The sequence below is a fragment of the Plodia interpunctella genome, chromosome 6 (genome assembly GCF_027563975.2).
Source record: "Plodia interpunctella isolate USDA-ARS_2022_Savannah chromosome 6, ilPloInte3.2, whole genome shotgun sequence".
In the NCBI taxonomy this organism is placed as follows: Eukaryota; Metazoa; Arthropoda; class Insecta; order Lepidoptera; family Pyralidae; genus Plodia; species Plodia interpunctella.
Genome location: NC_071299.1, coordinates 3,774,529 through 3,790,934, shown reverse-complemented (window position 1 = coordinate 3,790,934; position 16,406 = coordinate 3,774,529). Strand labels below are relative to the sequence as shown.

At 34.5% G+C, this 16,406-nt stretch overlaps 1 protein-coding gene across 1 annotated transcript in view; it reads left to right on the top strand.

Moving 5' to 3' along the window:
• Positions 1 to 16,406, top strand: part of sfl (sulfateless) — a 102,778-nt gene that overhangs the window by 51,788 nt on the left and 34,584 nt on the right. The window contains exons 2-3 of the mRNA XM_053746249.2: positions 8,381 to 8,949; positions 12,596 to 12,787. Coding sequence (XP_053602224.1) covers positions 8,753 to 8,949; positions 12,596 to 12,787 — 389 coding nt within the window. The 5' untranslated portion in view covers positions 8,381 to 8,752. The remainder of the gene's footprint in view (positions 1 to 8,380; positions 8,950 to 12,595; positions 12,788 to 16,406) is intronic.

The following is a 16,406-nucleotide window of genomic DNA, read 5'->3' as shown; positions in this document are numbered from 1 at the left end:
TAAGTATCAGTTTAGCAACTTTACATAGTTGTGCAAATCCAGCGAGGCGCCTCGGAGGCGCGGCGCGGAATAGTGGCGCTCTGATGCAAATTAGTAGAATCACAATTAGCGCTCGATTGTTGTTCGCGCGCCGCCTGCATTTAGCAAATGAAACAACCAGGTAAGAGATTCAGCAAATAAATTATGAAACGGCATGCTTTGTTTCCATTCCAATTCGTGCCTTTTGTTGAATTTCACTCGGCCGCCCACTCCGTACATAATTCAATCCACAGCTGCATTATGGATATTCAAATTTGATTCCTTGAACCCAAATAATTTCGAGGCGAAAATCTGTGATGTAATTTTTCTTCAATAGCTGAAATATAACTTTTTTCGAAAGTTGCAAACTTTCCTTCGCTTAATGATAACGGTAATTAATACAAAACTTTGCGCATCATTTATGAACATAGTCAAACCCGGGAGGATCAACAGGATCTGTGTGTTAAAGCTACGAGCTACATTCTTGTTATTTCCAAATGACTCTGTCAGAGTTTCCACGAATACAACCTACGCTGTTCCGCCCTAGGCAAAAGCTGTACCAGAAAAATTATATGTACTTATATTGTGGTTAAATATATTTATAATACAACGTGTATTTGTAATATTTTACTTTTATCCGATTACACGTTTATTACAATTAATGAAAAAAAAACATTCAATCTCTTTGTTTTAAACTCGTTGGAAACGTTGAAATAATTTTAGGTACCTTTAAAAGCGCGCAATGTAGCGTGCTAAAAACGTAACGATGGATATGTTCCATTTGTACAACAAACAAAACGGAAAGCTCCGGGTTGACAGATGATGCTGTGGTAATTAATCTTGACCAAACACCAAATATGCGGGCGAATTGCGGACTCCCAGAGCCTTAATGGCGACGTCTGTCTGTTTCTCTTTATGACCTACATTTGTCTTTATAGTTGGTTCTAGTTAAATGAGTTGTTTGTTTCTTGATGATATTTATTTCAGTTGGTTCTAGTAAAACCATCCTCTCCGGATTCAATATACCAATTTACCTTTATCTGTTTCACTGACTACTTTTATGTCTTTAATATCGGATGAGATTGTGTGAATTTTGATTTATAGTCTGTTTTTATGATCCAGTTGTCCAGGTTATATTAAAGAAAAATATACGTTCTGTTACATTAATACTTAGTATTCTGTAACGTAGTATTTTGTTAGTATCTTCTACAAAATGATCTTGTATAGATTTATCTTGTGACGTATATTCTAGTTGGTATGTTGACATTTGTACAAGTGCAGAATGAACGCAGACATGGGAATAGTGCTCGGGGGTTGACAGATGATGTCGGCTGCAATTAATCTTGACCAAATATGCGGCTATTATGTCGGGAGGTTGCTTTTTCCTCAAAATATATCATAATGGCTGTTCTTGTGTGTACATTTGTCATTTCCGAATTTAAACTCGCGATTACAACATATATTTTTACTAGACCAATTATATGAAACAACACAAAAATAATGGTTAAAAAGAAATGGATTAGCCATTGTTCGATTAGATAGAATAGTCGTATTTACTGTAAACCAATTAAAAGCCACGTGAACACACAACTTATTTTCTTGAATAATATAATAATTATTAAAGACGTGATTAAAATATGTCACAACCTCTTTTCCGTTTGGCTTATAAAGTGACGATTCATGGTACGATAATATTTGTTAAATATAAAGTAAATTTATACCACTTTATACCTAGATGTCCGTTCCGTTGACCGAGTCGCGTGCACGCATCGGCTTCATATCAGATTCGCATGGTCGCATTTTGTCCCCAGGCTTTCAACACAGTTTGACATTTACACGCCACTAAACCCTACTTTCATGGAAAATATTCCAACATAAATAAACGTTCTACACCATTCTCCTATAATTGTGGGCTTTCTTGAGTATCATTGACACGGACAAAACCTTATCCCCGTCATCGACACTGATTCGTCTCGTTCATACGGTCAGATATATTGTATGACTATGAGCGATCTTTATGCGAGTTTCATGTTAACGATAGCATTATTATGCGGGTTTCCAAAACCCGTGACTTCGAGGTGTGGGGAACGAGCGAAGTTATAATAACTTGGTCCATCCCTTCGCCCTAAAGACACTACGGAATGACCTTTGTGTTTTGATCCGGAACGGTGAAAATGATGTCATCAAACGGAATTATATCTAAATGGCTAAATTGCTAAGAGAAAACTACCTGTGTATTAAACCGCGATGTGTAGATTTTTGTAACTTTTGCTACGACTCTAACGGTGTAAAGTTTTATAGTTACGGTTTTTGCTTTTGTCATACTAATGTATGAACGTTAAAAGCTGTTTTAGCTCGTAAAGGCGACATACCTATGGTGTCTCCAACTATCAAATTGGTTAGCTTATACTGCTATAAGTCTTATACGGGAAAGCCATGGCTAATGTATGTCTGCTTAAAAATGCATTACAAATTAATGCCAAGAGTAATAATCTGATAAAATACGTCTTGAGAATGCATTAGAGATTAAAATATACGATATATTCAAGTACTAGTCCTACAGGAGCAATATATGAGAGTTTAACTCTACACTAAATACTTTAGTATCAATAAAGTCTTAACCAAGTTCACAACTTATGTATAGAAATGCGCCAATAAGATTAATATAAGACTACTTATCTTGCAAACGTCATTTATTGTGCGAGCTATGATAAAACACCTATATAAGAAAAATTCTTGGCTTTTACAAGAGTATGAGCATGAAATGTTCTCAAATTTGGCTAGAAATCTTAAACTAATCCTTTTTATTGCTATTTTAGGACCTACACGCTCTATTGTTAAAAAAAGTTGAATAACACAGAAAGAATTGCAACTAATTTAAAATAACTAATATAAAGTAAATACTATTACTGTTATGGACCTAAAAAAATGGAAGAAACTAAAACGGAGCTGCGAGTTTAGAAAAAAAGTATTTACCAAATACAGAAAATTTAAAATTTGCAAAAAAATCTCATGATTATACATAAGTACGTTATTGACACAAAATCTAATGGTTCCGCACAAAATTTTCGTGAAAAGGTTATAAGTGGTGAAATATTACTATGCTGCTGCTATATACATGCTGTAAGAATAAAGAATATTTGTGACGTTTTTTAAATTCCTATAAAGTCGTCTTTATTTAATATTTTCAAATATTCTTTTCTTTTATGTGAAATTGAAAGTATTTATACAGTAACCCAAGTATAGTGAAAGATAGTATGTATGGAACACCATACAGATTTATTTTTCATACCTCTGTTACATACTTTCTAATACATTAACTGCGACAAAGTGTTTAGATGTACACGAAATTTGATTGTAACTGTTAATTCAAAAATAAAACATCCATTGCTTTTATTTAATTCCTTTTATTTCTCAATCATATAACATTCAATGTTCACCCTGATAAATTACGATTTTTTTATTACACAATAACAATTTTTTTTAACTGAAATACTCGTAAATTCTTAAAATTATAATATAAAACTAATAATTATAATACAATATATATAGGTAATCATTATAATATAAAACTCAACTTGCACTCATTTTCAGATAAAATAAAATTAGTGATTTTCCATGGTCACGTCCTGGTAGTCAAGTAAAAGAAAATCTTCTGTTGTTAAATAATTATCTACATCTAGATACTCTAACACCAACATCGCCATATCACAGGAAGATAAACTGAAAAAATTAACATGCATTTAATTAATAACTAAATTCGTAACCCTAAATTCTCAAATAGTATCAAACTATGGCCGCCTAAATCAGAACAAAAGTTTCACAAAAGCATATTATCAGACATCAGATCTTGTAACAATCTTATTAAAGCAGGTACAAAAATATTAATATTCTAATTAATTTTAAATAGAGGAAAATATGGGGGGGAGCTTTGAAAATATACCATAAATATACATATATATTACGAGGGCTGCTATTTATGTATCCGGAATAACAAAATTAAACAAACATATATTATTACATATGGTTTTATTGTTTCTCGAAGTATTCTCCGCGATGATCTATGCACTTCTGCATACGATGAAACCAATTTTCAAAGCACTTTTTCCATTCTGATTGAGGTATGTCCAAAACGTGTGTTTTGAACGCATCAACGGCCTCTTCGCGGCTCGAAAAACGTTGACCACGTAATTTATTTTTAATGTTTGGAAATAAATAAAAATCATTGGGTGCCAGGTCGGGGCTGTACGGCGGATGACCCGTCAATTCAATCTTTTGACCCTCCAAAAAATTATTTGTTTCAGCCGACTTGTGGCAGCTAGCATTGTCGTGATGAAGTATGATTCTGCGTTGTGGGTTGTTCTTTCGTATTTTTTCAAAGACTTCTGGCAAACAAATGGTGGTGTACCATTCAGAATTAACCGTCCTACTATTCTCTAGTGGCACTGTAGCTACATGTCCGTTGATACCAAAAAAACAAGCGACCATTTGCTTTAAAGTGCTTCTCGCACGAACAACTTTTGTTGGATTCGGTTCATCTTGAAATACCCACACCGTTGACTGCTGTTTAGTTTCAGGGTCATAAGCATAGATCCAGGTTTCGTCACCTGTGTAGATATTATAAACAGCTTTTGACGTGCCACGGTTGTATTTTTTTATCATTTTCTTACACCAGTCGACACGAGCCTGTTTTTGATCTACGCTCAAGTTGTGCGGAATCCCACGCGAACAAATTTTTTTAACAATTAAATGTTCGTGTAATATCGCGTGTATACTCGTCATACTAATGCCCAGAGACGCCTCTATCTCGCGGTATGTAACATGACGATCTTGCATTACTAATTGTCGCACAGCATCAATATTTTGTTGTACCACTACCGATTTAGGACGACCCTCCTTAATTTCATCCGTGAGCATAGACCGTCCACGTTGAAATTCCTTAAACCTATAATACACAGTGGTTTTCGATGGTGCTTCATCTCCAAAAGTTAAAATCAGTTGTTCGATGCACTGTTTTTGAGTTAATCCACGCCGAAAATCATAATAAATCATCGCGCGAAAATGTTCACGAGTTAAATCCATGGCAATGAAGACAAGCTATTTTCAAAATTGGCGCCAATTGAAAAAAAACAAATGACAGGGACATAAAAAATATTTATTCTCTAGCCGAAGAGTTCTATTTTCAAATGTTGTAATTACTTTTTAAATATTCTAGAATTATTGGCCAGTTCCGGATACATAAATAGCAGCCCTCGTATCAACGAAAAACTCACCTTCGCACATAAAACTGGTCGTAGCTAATCACAATTACTTTCAGTCATAAGATCGCGTAATGGCAGCTTTGTTTTTGTTGTCAATTATTGTTTTTTTTTTAATTTAAATTATCAAACGACGCATACACTCCGAGAGTAATATTGTACTGACGATTAGCCACATAATGATACTAGGGTAGCAGTGTACACAGCGCATGATTTGTAGCACGATGTAGTGCATTTTGAAGATCAAAATGAGAGTAATTAGCATATTCCAAGACTTGTACAAAACAAATTCAAGATCAAAGATCCTGAATTTTGTGCCCAAAATGGGTCTAGCATAACACTACAAAACCATTCTAAGACTATTTCAAAATGCATTAAGTCTTCCTAAATTCGCATTTAGAACTTATTCAAAACATTTTGATAGTTGGGGGACCCTGTTCACTCACGAAACATTTTTATGGATACCATTAATAATAGTATTATTAATGAGTTTTTTCTAACATGTATTTGTTTTGGTAATTGAGTCATTTTATTAAATGACCAACGCCGCATTATCTTTGCTGTGTATAAATAGTACATGGATTGAAAATGCGTTTCGACCTATTTATTATATCAAATGGCGAATTTCAGGTAAAGTATACCTTAACATTCTGCTGTTTGATATTTTATTTAATTTGACTGGGAGTAACCGAACCTGTAAATTAGTTTTATAACGAAGGAGAAATAGTCAATTTTTGTAAGATAATTGTAAAGGGCAAAAACTTAAAACCAAAATAGTCACAAAATAACAAGCCCTTTCAGTACATTAGGTTTTGCTTTGAAGTAATTGTTAGAGATTAGAGAAATAAGTTTAGACGAAAATGGTAGGTTTAATTTGTTTTATATTTTCATCAGATTTAATTCGGCAAATTGATTTTGAATTGAGAACAAATCAGAATCGGCTTTAACAAAGGTAGCATCGTCCGTGCTCCGTTATTATACCTGTAAAGGTAATACCGGCATTACACGGATAACACGAAGGTTATTATCGAAGGTAGATATTGGCAGTTAAGTTAACAGAGCTATTGTGCGGCTGGAATGACTTGTATACTATCTTATACCCTTCCCATGTTTCAAAAACCTTATCTTCGGTGACTACTGCGAAATTCTGATTAGTATTTTTCTTTTAATTAACAACTTCTGGTTTTTCTCGTGCCAGGCTCATCGCCGCGATCACTCTTTTTGTGAAGAGCTTTTAAACAGACCTAATTTAGGTGCCCTAGCCATTTTATGATGCTGTCTCTTTTGTTTCGAGCTACTTAATAATTTTATCATTGCATTTAAAGCCATTAAATATTCCACTGTTGGGCAAAGACGTCCCTTTTTTTCTTACCTTAATTTTATCAGTTATTATGATATTTGTAAAGTGTTGAACTTGTTACGTTTTATTTTGTTTGTAAGTAATTATTTTATCACGGCTCAATAAACAATTCTCGGGTCAGGTGTAGAAATAAAACTCGACATGGCAATGGGCAATGTGAATTAACCTTTGGGGCAGATCCGGTGGATCCATGCCCCGGTTACAGGCGGGTCATTTACTAGTTAATATTCAAAAGGTCGCACAATCACGGATTCCGCACGCGTCTCTTTTCCACTGCCGCTTCGAACGAACTCTTTAAAGCTCCCTTTTAGTTACGAAATGGACCACTGTTTTTGTGCAGAATTAGCTAATGACGTCGTATAATCTAATTTCTAACAGACTCGGAATTGCGAGACGCTAGCTAAGCTTAGATTTTTTTTGTCGATGGGGATTTTTCGATGTTTCATCATACATACAACTTACATAACTCTTAGTACTAATTTAGTATATACTTATATGTAAAAAAGACTGTTTCTATGTTGCTGTGTATGTGTAATATTTTTCAGTAAAAAATAAAGTAACGAAAAATGCTTAGTTGAGTAGAATTCAGGCAAATCACAAATCTACATATTTTTTCTTTTGTTCGCACTGCACTAACATTGCTTTTAATGTTTTTTTTAGGTAGTTTAACCTTCAATTCAGATATGGCGAGAACATAAACTTTATTAGGAAGTAAAAATGTGTGGATTGGATTTATATTTACAAACTTGCTTGAAAAAAATACAGGGAATTATGATTTTAAGGAATATGTGTATGTATCTAACCACAATGATTTATCAATTTTAGAATAACGCTTGCATTGTTACAACTAATCTAGCATTTCAAATTGTGAAAATGTGGTTTACGGAGCTGGAATAGCGGTTCATTGTGTCCCTAAAACCGATTTCGCATTCATTATATATAACTTTTTGATCAAATTTAATTCAGAATTTTGAGGATCGCTCTCCCAATTTTATGGTTGAATGAATTTGTTTCGGACTGCAAAGAAGTGTTTCAATGTGAGCCATCACTCGAATGACTGTAAGGTCTGGTTTGGAAATGACCGTGTTCACGTCTCGGCGACCTCGGTGACCTTCTGCGAGATGATAACCTAATATTTTATTAATATCGTTGGATATTTGCTTACCTTTAATGTCAATTATAGTCTTCGTTTACCTGATTGAACATTATATTAGAATTGTTGTTAAAGCCATTTAAGAAATATTATCTATCAATTGACATTGGAGGATGGAGTCGTTATAGACGACTTATTAAAAGTGCAATTTTAATAACTAATAGTGATTTATGCTGTGTTTTTAAATGATCCATTTCGAATTAATTGATCAGATAAATACTTTTAAATAACCGCATAAGGGTGAAACCTACGAGGTTATAGATATTAGTTTAAGTTAAAACTTATTTATTTGATTGCTTCTTTAACTTTGTTGGTTTAATTTCTTAATCTAACCGAATAGCTGTAAAATTTTGGTACACATTGTATTGTAATAATTGATATAGTTCTCAATGATAAACCGCATAAGTGATAATTGAAGCGTGTTTACTTTTTAGTTATCAAATATTTGTATTATTTCGTAGCATGTAAAGACATTCTGTCATATTATGTCAACATAATATGGTAAAGACTTACACAATCCGTGACATATAGTGTACGGCTGTTAGACGCAAGTATATATTCACCATCCTATAATACTTTTCTTTGTTTCAGATACTACCAATGAGCGCCAAGGACGGTGCTGAATTGCCTTGGAGACGGATGCCGTGACTATCACCGGCAGCGCCCGACGTCGCCGTGATGACCACAACCCGCCATTATGCGTCGGCGGCCATTTTAAACCGGATTCGGACGCGTTGCTCGGCTCGCGATGGCCGTCTGCGCTCACGCATCCCACCACCCTGCGCACGCGCGCATTCAAACTCCCCAGCACTATGAAATGTGGAAACACGGCAAGTGGCGAAAGAAAACGTCACCACCAAGGACTAACGCGGCCGTCAGAGTGCCCAGATAGAGACTACAGTGTTATCCGTAGAGGCCTAAGTGTTACTGTTCTGTGTAAATATAGTGGTGTGTAGTTTAAGGATGGCGGGTGAGACTCGAGGTTCGCGCGCGCCGCTTTTGGAATGCGGCGAGCACGCGCATCACAAAACATCGGCGCCGCGGTGTTGCTTCTGGTTGGCGAGCCACATCAACGTGAAGAAGTGCGTGTTCGGCATCATGCTGCTATCCGTCCTCACCAGCTTCTTCTATACGTACTACGTGACAGTGCCATTCACCAGGTATTGTGCGAACTCCATGTTTTAGATATACCATGACTAAGTTGTTTGAAGATATTGACACGGTACCAGAGCTCCTGTCCTAGAGTCAATTTCTAATTTACCAAACACTGTAATGTTAGCGCGCAAAAATAAAAACTGAACATGCTGCATCTTAATTATTTTAGGATCTTTGAATTGAGGCAAATTATAATAGATGTGTTTTGATTGATATTGGAAAATTTGACTCTGGAATAAAAGCTTTACCAATCTAAATCTAATCTTCATAACCCTACGTACTACATAGATCTCTTAGTATAAAGTTCTAACATATACGTTTTGCTATTAGTTCAGTTAACACTTCGATATTTAAAGTTTATAATATGTTAAATTGCTGATGAGCAGGTAAAATTAACTTTAGTTTAAATTTAAATGATTTTAAATTATAGCGCGAACATTAAGGTTAATTAATAACGCTAGCCGAAAACATGCGTAATTTGCACAAAATCCAATTTGATTCGAATCGGGAACATAAGCTAACATATCGATTTGATGGTGCGAATTAATATGGTATCATACTCGATTAGTGCGCATGTGGTATATGTAACCCATTTATTTTAATTTAAAGAAAACATTTGTACATTTGGAGTGTGCGAATGTCTATGCTTTAAAAAAAACAGGTCTGCGTATTTTATACAAGACTCTTTTCAGTGATGCCATGCTATAAATTTAGAATCCATTAAAAATTCAATTTGAGCATTCATGATTGACAAGGCAAAATCAATAAATCTTTAAGCTGATACCTAAATTGAATAAAATGTTGTTGCATGCAACATTTCGCTGGAACTAGACGATTTTTACAATTTTGTCCAGACTTTGTCTCCTCTCAATGAGATCCCTCTTTTAATTAATTGAGAATTATTTATGGTGATTTAATCCCCTACTAGACTCCCTTACCTTAGAGGTTCCCAAGTTATGACATCTGTATTGTCAATTGTGTTGTGTTTGTTTAATTTTAATATCAATCCGCTTATTCAGTCGTTTCTTTCGTCGAATTTTCCACATCTTTGTCATAAGAAGATGTTACTAATTTTTTATATTGCTTGATAAACTTTGTCTGTCTGTTTTTAATATTTTCTAAACATTGACTTTCATATCATTTTAATAAAACAACCACAAGCAAAACAAACACGGGGAGATTGTCTTGCTCTTAGTTATCTATATTTGGTTATTAAAGGTCGTCAGGTAGTCATCAAAGTACAGAGTTTTGTATTGATCTACAAAATGAAATCTATTAAGTGCAACTATCAAAAATGTTACTGAACATATGACATGAAATATTGATGTGAAAACAGAGAAATGACAATATAACAGCATTATTGACTGCCAACATACATTAATTATGCAATAGTTCATTCTTTGTATATTATATATGGCTCGACAACCCACATATATTTGTTATATGGGAGTATTTTCTGTTTGAACTGAGTACTAGTGTTCAAACATGTCTCCGCTCAGACAGGTGTAAAGTGTCGTAATTGTTTGCTCAGTCTCGTCGTCTTTATGTCCTACTTCCCGGTTCATATTTTGCCACACGCAGGTATTATTACCGTTCTATGTATAACGGCTAGGTTTGTAATGTTAGTACACATTTAATATTGTGAAATATGAATAGAAACAAGGCAGTTAATCTTGCCATCGACATAGATAGTCGGTGTCTGTTGTTCCGTACGCTATTGATTAATTTGTTTAGCGTCAATACGGGAGGTGTTTGTGTATATTCAACATCAAGCATGTACTATTTCATTTAAATTTTCACAGAAATCTATTTTGTGCCTCGATGGACCCAATCTTTTGTTAATGTCACTTGTTAAATAGAGAAGTTGGGCAGTATTTATACTTCAAGACTTTATAAAAGGAAGTCCTGAAATAATAACGATTCTGTTATGAAACCATCTCATCTAATAAATAGAAATGGAGATAGGACTCCATTATTTGGTCTGAAAGTTCTTTATCCATAAAATTAGCAGTAAATAGGAAATGGCCCTGAAAGAATTAAAACGATCCAACTTAGTGTAGCGCATTTGATGCGTTTTTGTTAGCCAACGTTTCATTTTTGGATTGAAACTGGAGTTTTCAGCAATTTATGGCGTAATTTTATGTAATTAGCCCAGATGTCGTGTAGTTAAAACGATGATATTTTATTTTATCGGCTTAAAATTACGCTTCGGAGATGAGCGGGCGTTAAGTTTCGCAGACTCTGCGAATTTATAGCAAAACTTGTGTTCTGGCTAATTAATGGAAGCTGCTTCGTGAACGCGTAGAAAACTCGTTGATTTAATGGCGTATTGTTTTATGAACATTTATCTTGAACTACGCCAGGGTTCGTACCTAAATTAATTACCTCTGTTTACTAATAAATTTCTAATAGTTCATATAATTTTCATTGTTCCATTTGAATTTTCGTCTGTAAAGTTGAAGTCTAATTCACATTTTATTGAAGTTCAGCATCTAAAAATTACTCATTATTAATATTTGCAGCTATATATACTCATCGGTGTCATCGACAATGTCCGAGTTTGCTAAATAAATTACCATCTAATCGATAATCTAACATATACACTAAAACGCATATCCTCTGGCCCATCCTCTAAGAGTTGCACGGACAATGAATGATTATAAATAGGTTTCACTAAAGTTTCTAATATTTTAAGCTCCGGTTTGGCTTCCCAAAGAGGCCACAAGGATCCAGCTCGCAAGACCTCAGGCGCCTAAGGATAAATATTTCCACAAATTCCGCCTTTATTTATTTTACGCTGTAGAGATAAACCTTAATGGGTCTTTGATGTGGTTTCAACTTGGAACGCGGCCTTAACTTTGGCAGTGTTTGATTGATTTTCTTCTGAATTTTACCACGATAGATAACGTGGTAGTAATTCCTTATTCAATTTTAATTACCGTCCCACCTAATTGATGAATAATATCGATGTACAAGATTGATTTTAATTTAGATTAAATACATTTTCCTAAGTTAGGATCGTTCTATAGAACATAATGACTTTCTTGATTTTCGTTTCGTTTTCAGAAAATAATATTCTACGCGAGTTGAACTTCAATCATCTTAAAATCCATATCTTTGTTGTTTTCACTCCTTTTTACCTTCATTGTGATTGAATATCATATAAATATTTACAAAATATATCTTAGAAGTTTCTACGACCAAAGTTAAGGCTGGTGGTATCCTTCAGCTAGGTGAGGAGTTTGATTCTTATGTATAACATTGAAGGTTTAAATCAGAATCGACATTCCATAAATTTGCTCCTAAAATAAGGCATAAAGTTACTTGAGGGTGATTCTGAGACTTATAAATGTTTACAGACTTTTTAACTTCAGTTCAATACCTTTCCCACTTTGATGCATACTAAAAAGAAATTTGTTTTATACTTAACTTTACCTATTTGATGTAGATAGAACATACAAGTCGGTAGAAAATAAAAAAGTTTGGCGTTGGATGTATTTAATAAGATTTGTTTTTGATTTCAAAACTTTGCTTACGATTTAAAATTATTTTGATGCCAACGCGAATTTGCGTGATGTTTCTGCTTTACTGTCCTCTGATAAAATTTCGTAGTGTTGTCATATGTTGAATAATGTTCTTATTTTAATTTAGCTTGGTGTGGCGCGACCGCGTGCCACGTCCACTATCGCAATGTTCGCTGCTCGCGTCGCAGCAGCAGGCGGCGCGCGACCACCGCTCGGACGCGCGACTTCGCATCGACGCGAAGGTGCTGGTCATCGTCGAGTCAGCATATTCAAGACTTGGACGCGACATCGCCGAGCTCCTTGTCGCCAACCGAATACGGTGAGTGTCTACTATCTAGCCTCTGATTTGAATATTGATGCGAAGCCGTCGGGCTTCGTATCTCCGATGATTGCATAATCATAGCATCACGCAATTTTCCCAAAGCTTAGCAGGGTATCGTTCAAGGCGCCTCAAAGAAAAATACAAAAGAGGACGTGCGTTCGAGCATGATCAACACTCCGCGTCCATTTATGTAATAATATCATACCACCTATTGCGCTCACCAACCTGCTCTGCCTGTCAGTGATAATAGTTGGTCAAATATTAATTGTATATAAATGAAATGTATATAAATATGAATACAGTCGAGTCACAATTCTCCTATTTCGAGAAAAAACAACTTTACGATATTTATTTAGATCTCATTGGGATTAAATACTACTAATAGTACCAAATCTACAGTAAGTTATCTTATTGGTCGTAATTTAGGAGATATATTTTAATAACTAAAATGTAAAATGAATTATGTATTCATCCAGTCGAGTCGGAAAGTTCTCGGTAATTACTAAATAGAAAATCAAATTTAATTTTAATGTCACCCGGGGCGTTTTCAAATCTTGTTAGCATAACAATAATAAATAACTTTTAAAAGTCCTTCATTCTCCCCGAGTAAGTTGATTTTCATAATTAGTAATTTGTATTAAAGACGGAATAATGAAAAAAATATCAACTTAAACTACAACGACATTTCTTTATCATGTAGTTAGATAAATAAACTCTTATTTCATTAAAAAATTTTAGTTTGAATAATCTAATGATACTCGTACGGGTTTTTATTATATCCAAGTTTCTTGAACTGCATCGATCGTCCCGAAAGTAAGAATATTCTTACATAATGCATGCTTATAACTTTGACGTAAAGTCATTGCTACTGCAATCATTAAAAACAGAGTTATTTATAATTTTCGAATGTAGTATAGATAAAAAATGCACGTGACTGCGGTGACTGGCCTTTTTTCAGTAAATTAATTACAAATAAAAACAGTAAAATCGTGATGTAATTGAGTCGTCACGCAGAGACTACTTCTTATAAATACCTAATGAAGAAGGATCGATTCCCAATGAAAAGGAAAGTGAGTGTTACGCTACGAGAATGTTTGCACGCCACATGCGAATGTGACCAGTCACGAACAATTGACTCGTTAGTTTTTGCCATTAATTAATTTTAGGCCGAAAAAAATAATTTATTGCTGAAAAAAAAATGGAACATAAATTTATGCAGCACAACAGGTGGCGTGTTAATAATCTATTACACATATAAACACAGTCCTTCGAAAAGTCTAATGCATTATAATCGATTCTTTCACATTTTTATCTCCCGAAAATATTTATTGACATTAAAATATATATCAGAAAATCATTTAATGATACATTTTTGGATCATAATTATTGTTTAAATCGTAATTTCTTAATATCTCTATTGTTATGTAGTGTACTTGTGACTGCTTCGTGATTACTTCGTCATTTCTCCCTACCCGGCGTGGCTATGTCGCATCCAGATTATATCGTCCGAGTCCGAGAGAGATGCTCGAATAGATTTTTCGCTAAATATTAATTTTATGATACAGTCTAGAAAAGCCTCTCAACACTGATTGTTGAACCATATCTTCATCGCGGCAAAAGTTCGCTCCATTTCGAGCGTAAAGAAAACACAAATTTCAAAATGTCTCTTAAAATTAGTTCAAATATTTGCTGAGTGCGCCGAGCAGACTATTGCTGGGAATGGAGCCGTGTTGGTTTATTATTGTTTATTTTCCCACTTCCCCTGTTCGGGCGATGGGTCGCGGTGACAGCTAATATGCGGACGATTTGATGTACTGCCTCTCGCTCGGTAAAAGATCGGAGAGGAACCTCAGCATCGTAAATTCGCGGAAGCGAAATTCTACGGAAAATGGAAATAAGCTTTGATTTTCTTAGAGAAGTAAGACCAACTGGAATTGTTTTATAAAAGAAACTATTATCAAGTCATTTATTTTATTGGGATCATTAAGTATCATTTAATTATTTTTTATAGAAAATTATACTCTTAAAATAATTGTTTTAATTTGAAGTAGGTAAGTAACATGGTATGTTACTTACTTAAGATTAGGTTTAGTCACATTAAAAATAATACTTGAATCACATAATTGAAATGAAAATAAGTGGGCAGAGTGACATCCCTAGTCGGAGCCCCATTTGCGCAGCGTTCTCGTGTATATTATCTGTCCCGTCCGTCGCATCTCCCGTCATGGGAGACTTTTTGCCCGGCCCCGGTTAAAAATCGGTTTCCTCCCGGGTACGTCACGACGACATTCTGTTCATGAAATGTTTGACGACTCGGGAATTAGTTTTCTTTCGCTATATTTTTTTGCAAGAGCTCTTATGATGGCTGTTTCGTTGTACAAAAAGAATTTTACGTTGTGTGAAAACACGAGTAAAATCTACATGAAAATGAGGAATTTGCGATTATGGCTTTGGCTAGCTAGACTTGATAGGTTTTTGCCCATATATATTATATTCATTCGAAATTAATAAAATGTCAGGCAAATATACAGTAGCAATTATATTACATTCGCATCAGGTATACGTTTATGAATATTTTATGGTATCTAAACACAGGCTTAATAGTATGATGATTTATGTATACTTACGTAAGTACAAATACTATTTCTGTAGTAAATTCAAATAAAAATTTAGACTTTACACAATATAGTTTTTACTTGTAAAATTCGAGTAAGCGGATATAAAAAATAATAGCGTATATAAATATAGCAATTTCAGTGATTTATTTAGTTTACTCGGGATCCAAATCCCTTTTGAGGGTCACAATTGGCCCCATTAAACTTTCTTGCGTTTCTTTATTAAGTGTTCCGTCAACAATCGTTTACAGTCTGGGATCCTGATGTTTCACAACAGTAGCTCGAGGTAAGTAAGTATCATAAAGTGGAAAGTTAACAGAGTAATTGCATTTAATTTGAGCGAATCCCAGAGGGGCGACTCGTCCCATAAGTGGAAAGGGGCCAATTGTTGTGTCAACCAGCTATATGAAGTTATATTTGAGTTCGTGACTAAGCAATTTTCTGTTTATTTAAATAGGTCAACCTAATGATAAGACTGTTTTGATACCAGCTTCATTTTTTATTTGCATTATATGAATTATGTTCAATTTTATTTGAAGTTTAAAACATATTTATGATATATCGAACATCTCGTCCGACTTAAAAATTAAATTCAGTTGTTTGAGATTCGTGCATCTCACAGGTGGGTTTGATATCAAATTTGAATAAACAGGCTTTTCTGAATTTATGAAGTCTTGTCAATTTTATAGCCTGTCACATCAAAAGCCTTATTCAGTTTAGATGTAGTGCGTAATTAAAATAAGATTTATGATGCCTTTGACAAAGCTTCTGCCAGTTCGCCTAACTAACCTAAGGACCGCATTAGTTCGCATTGTTACTTATTAACACTCCTAATTTCATAATGCAATGCGGTTTAATTAGCGGATAATTTAATAACAACCATCAGCTTTAGCAAGCGAGTAATGTAATCTTAATTAAATATAAAGCAAGGTGTAAGGTGACAGCGCGCGGAGCCGGCAGACTCGTTGCGGTGACAGTTAGTTAGTTAGTAGTGCCATTAG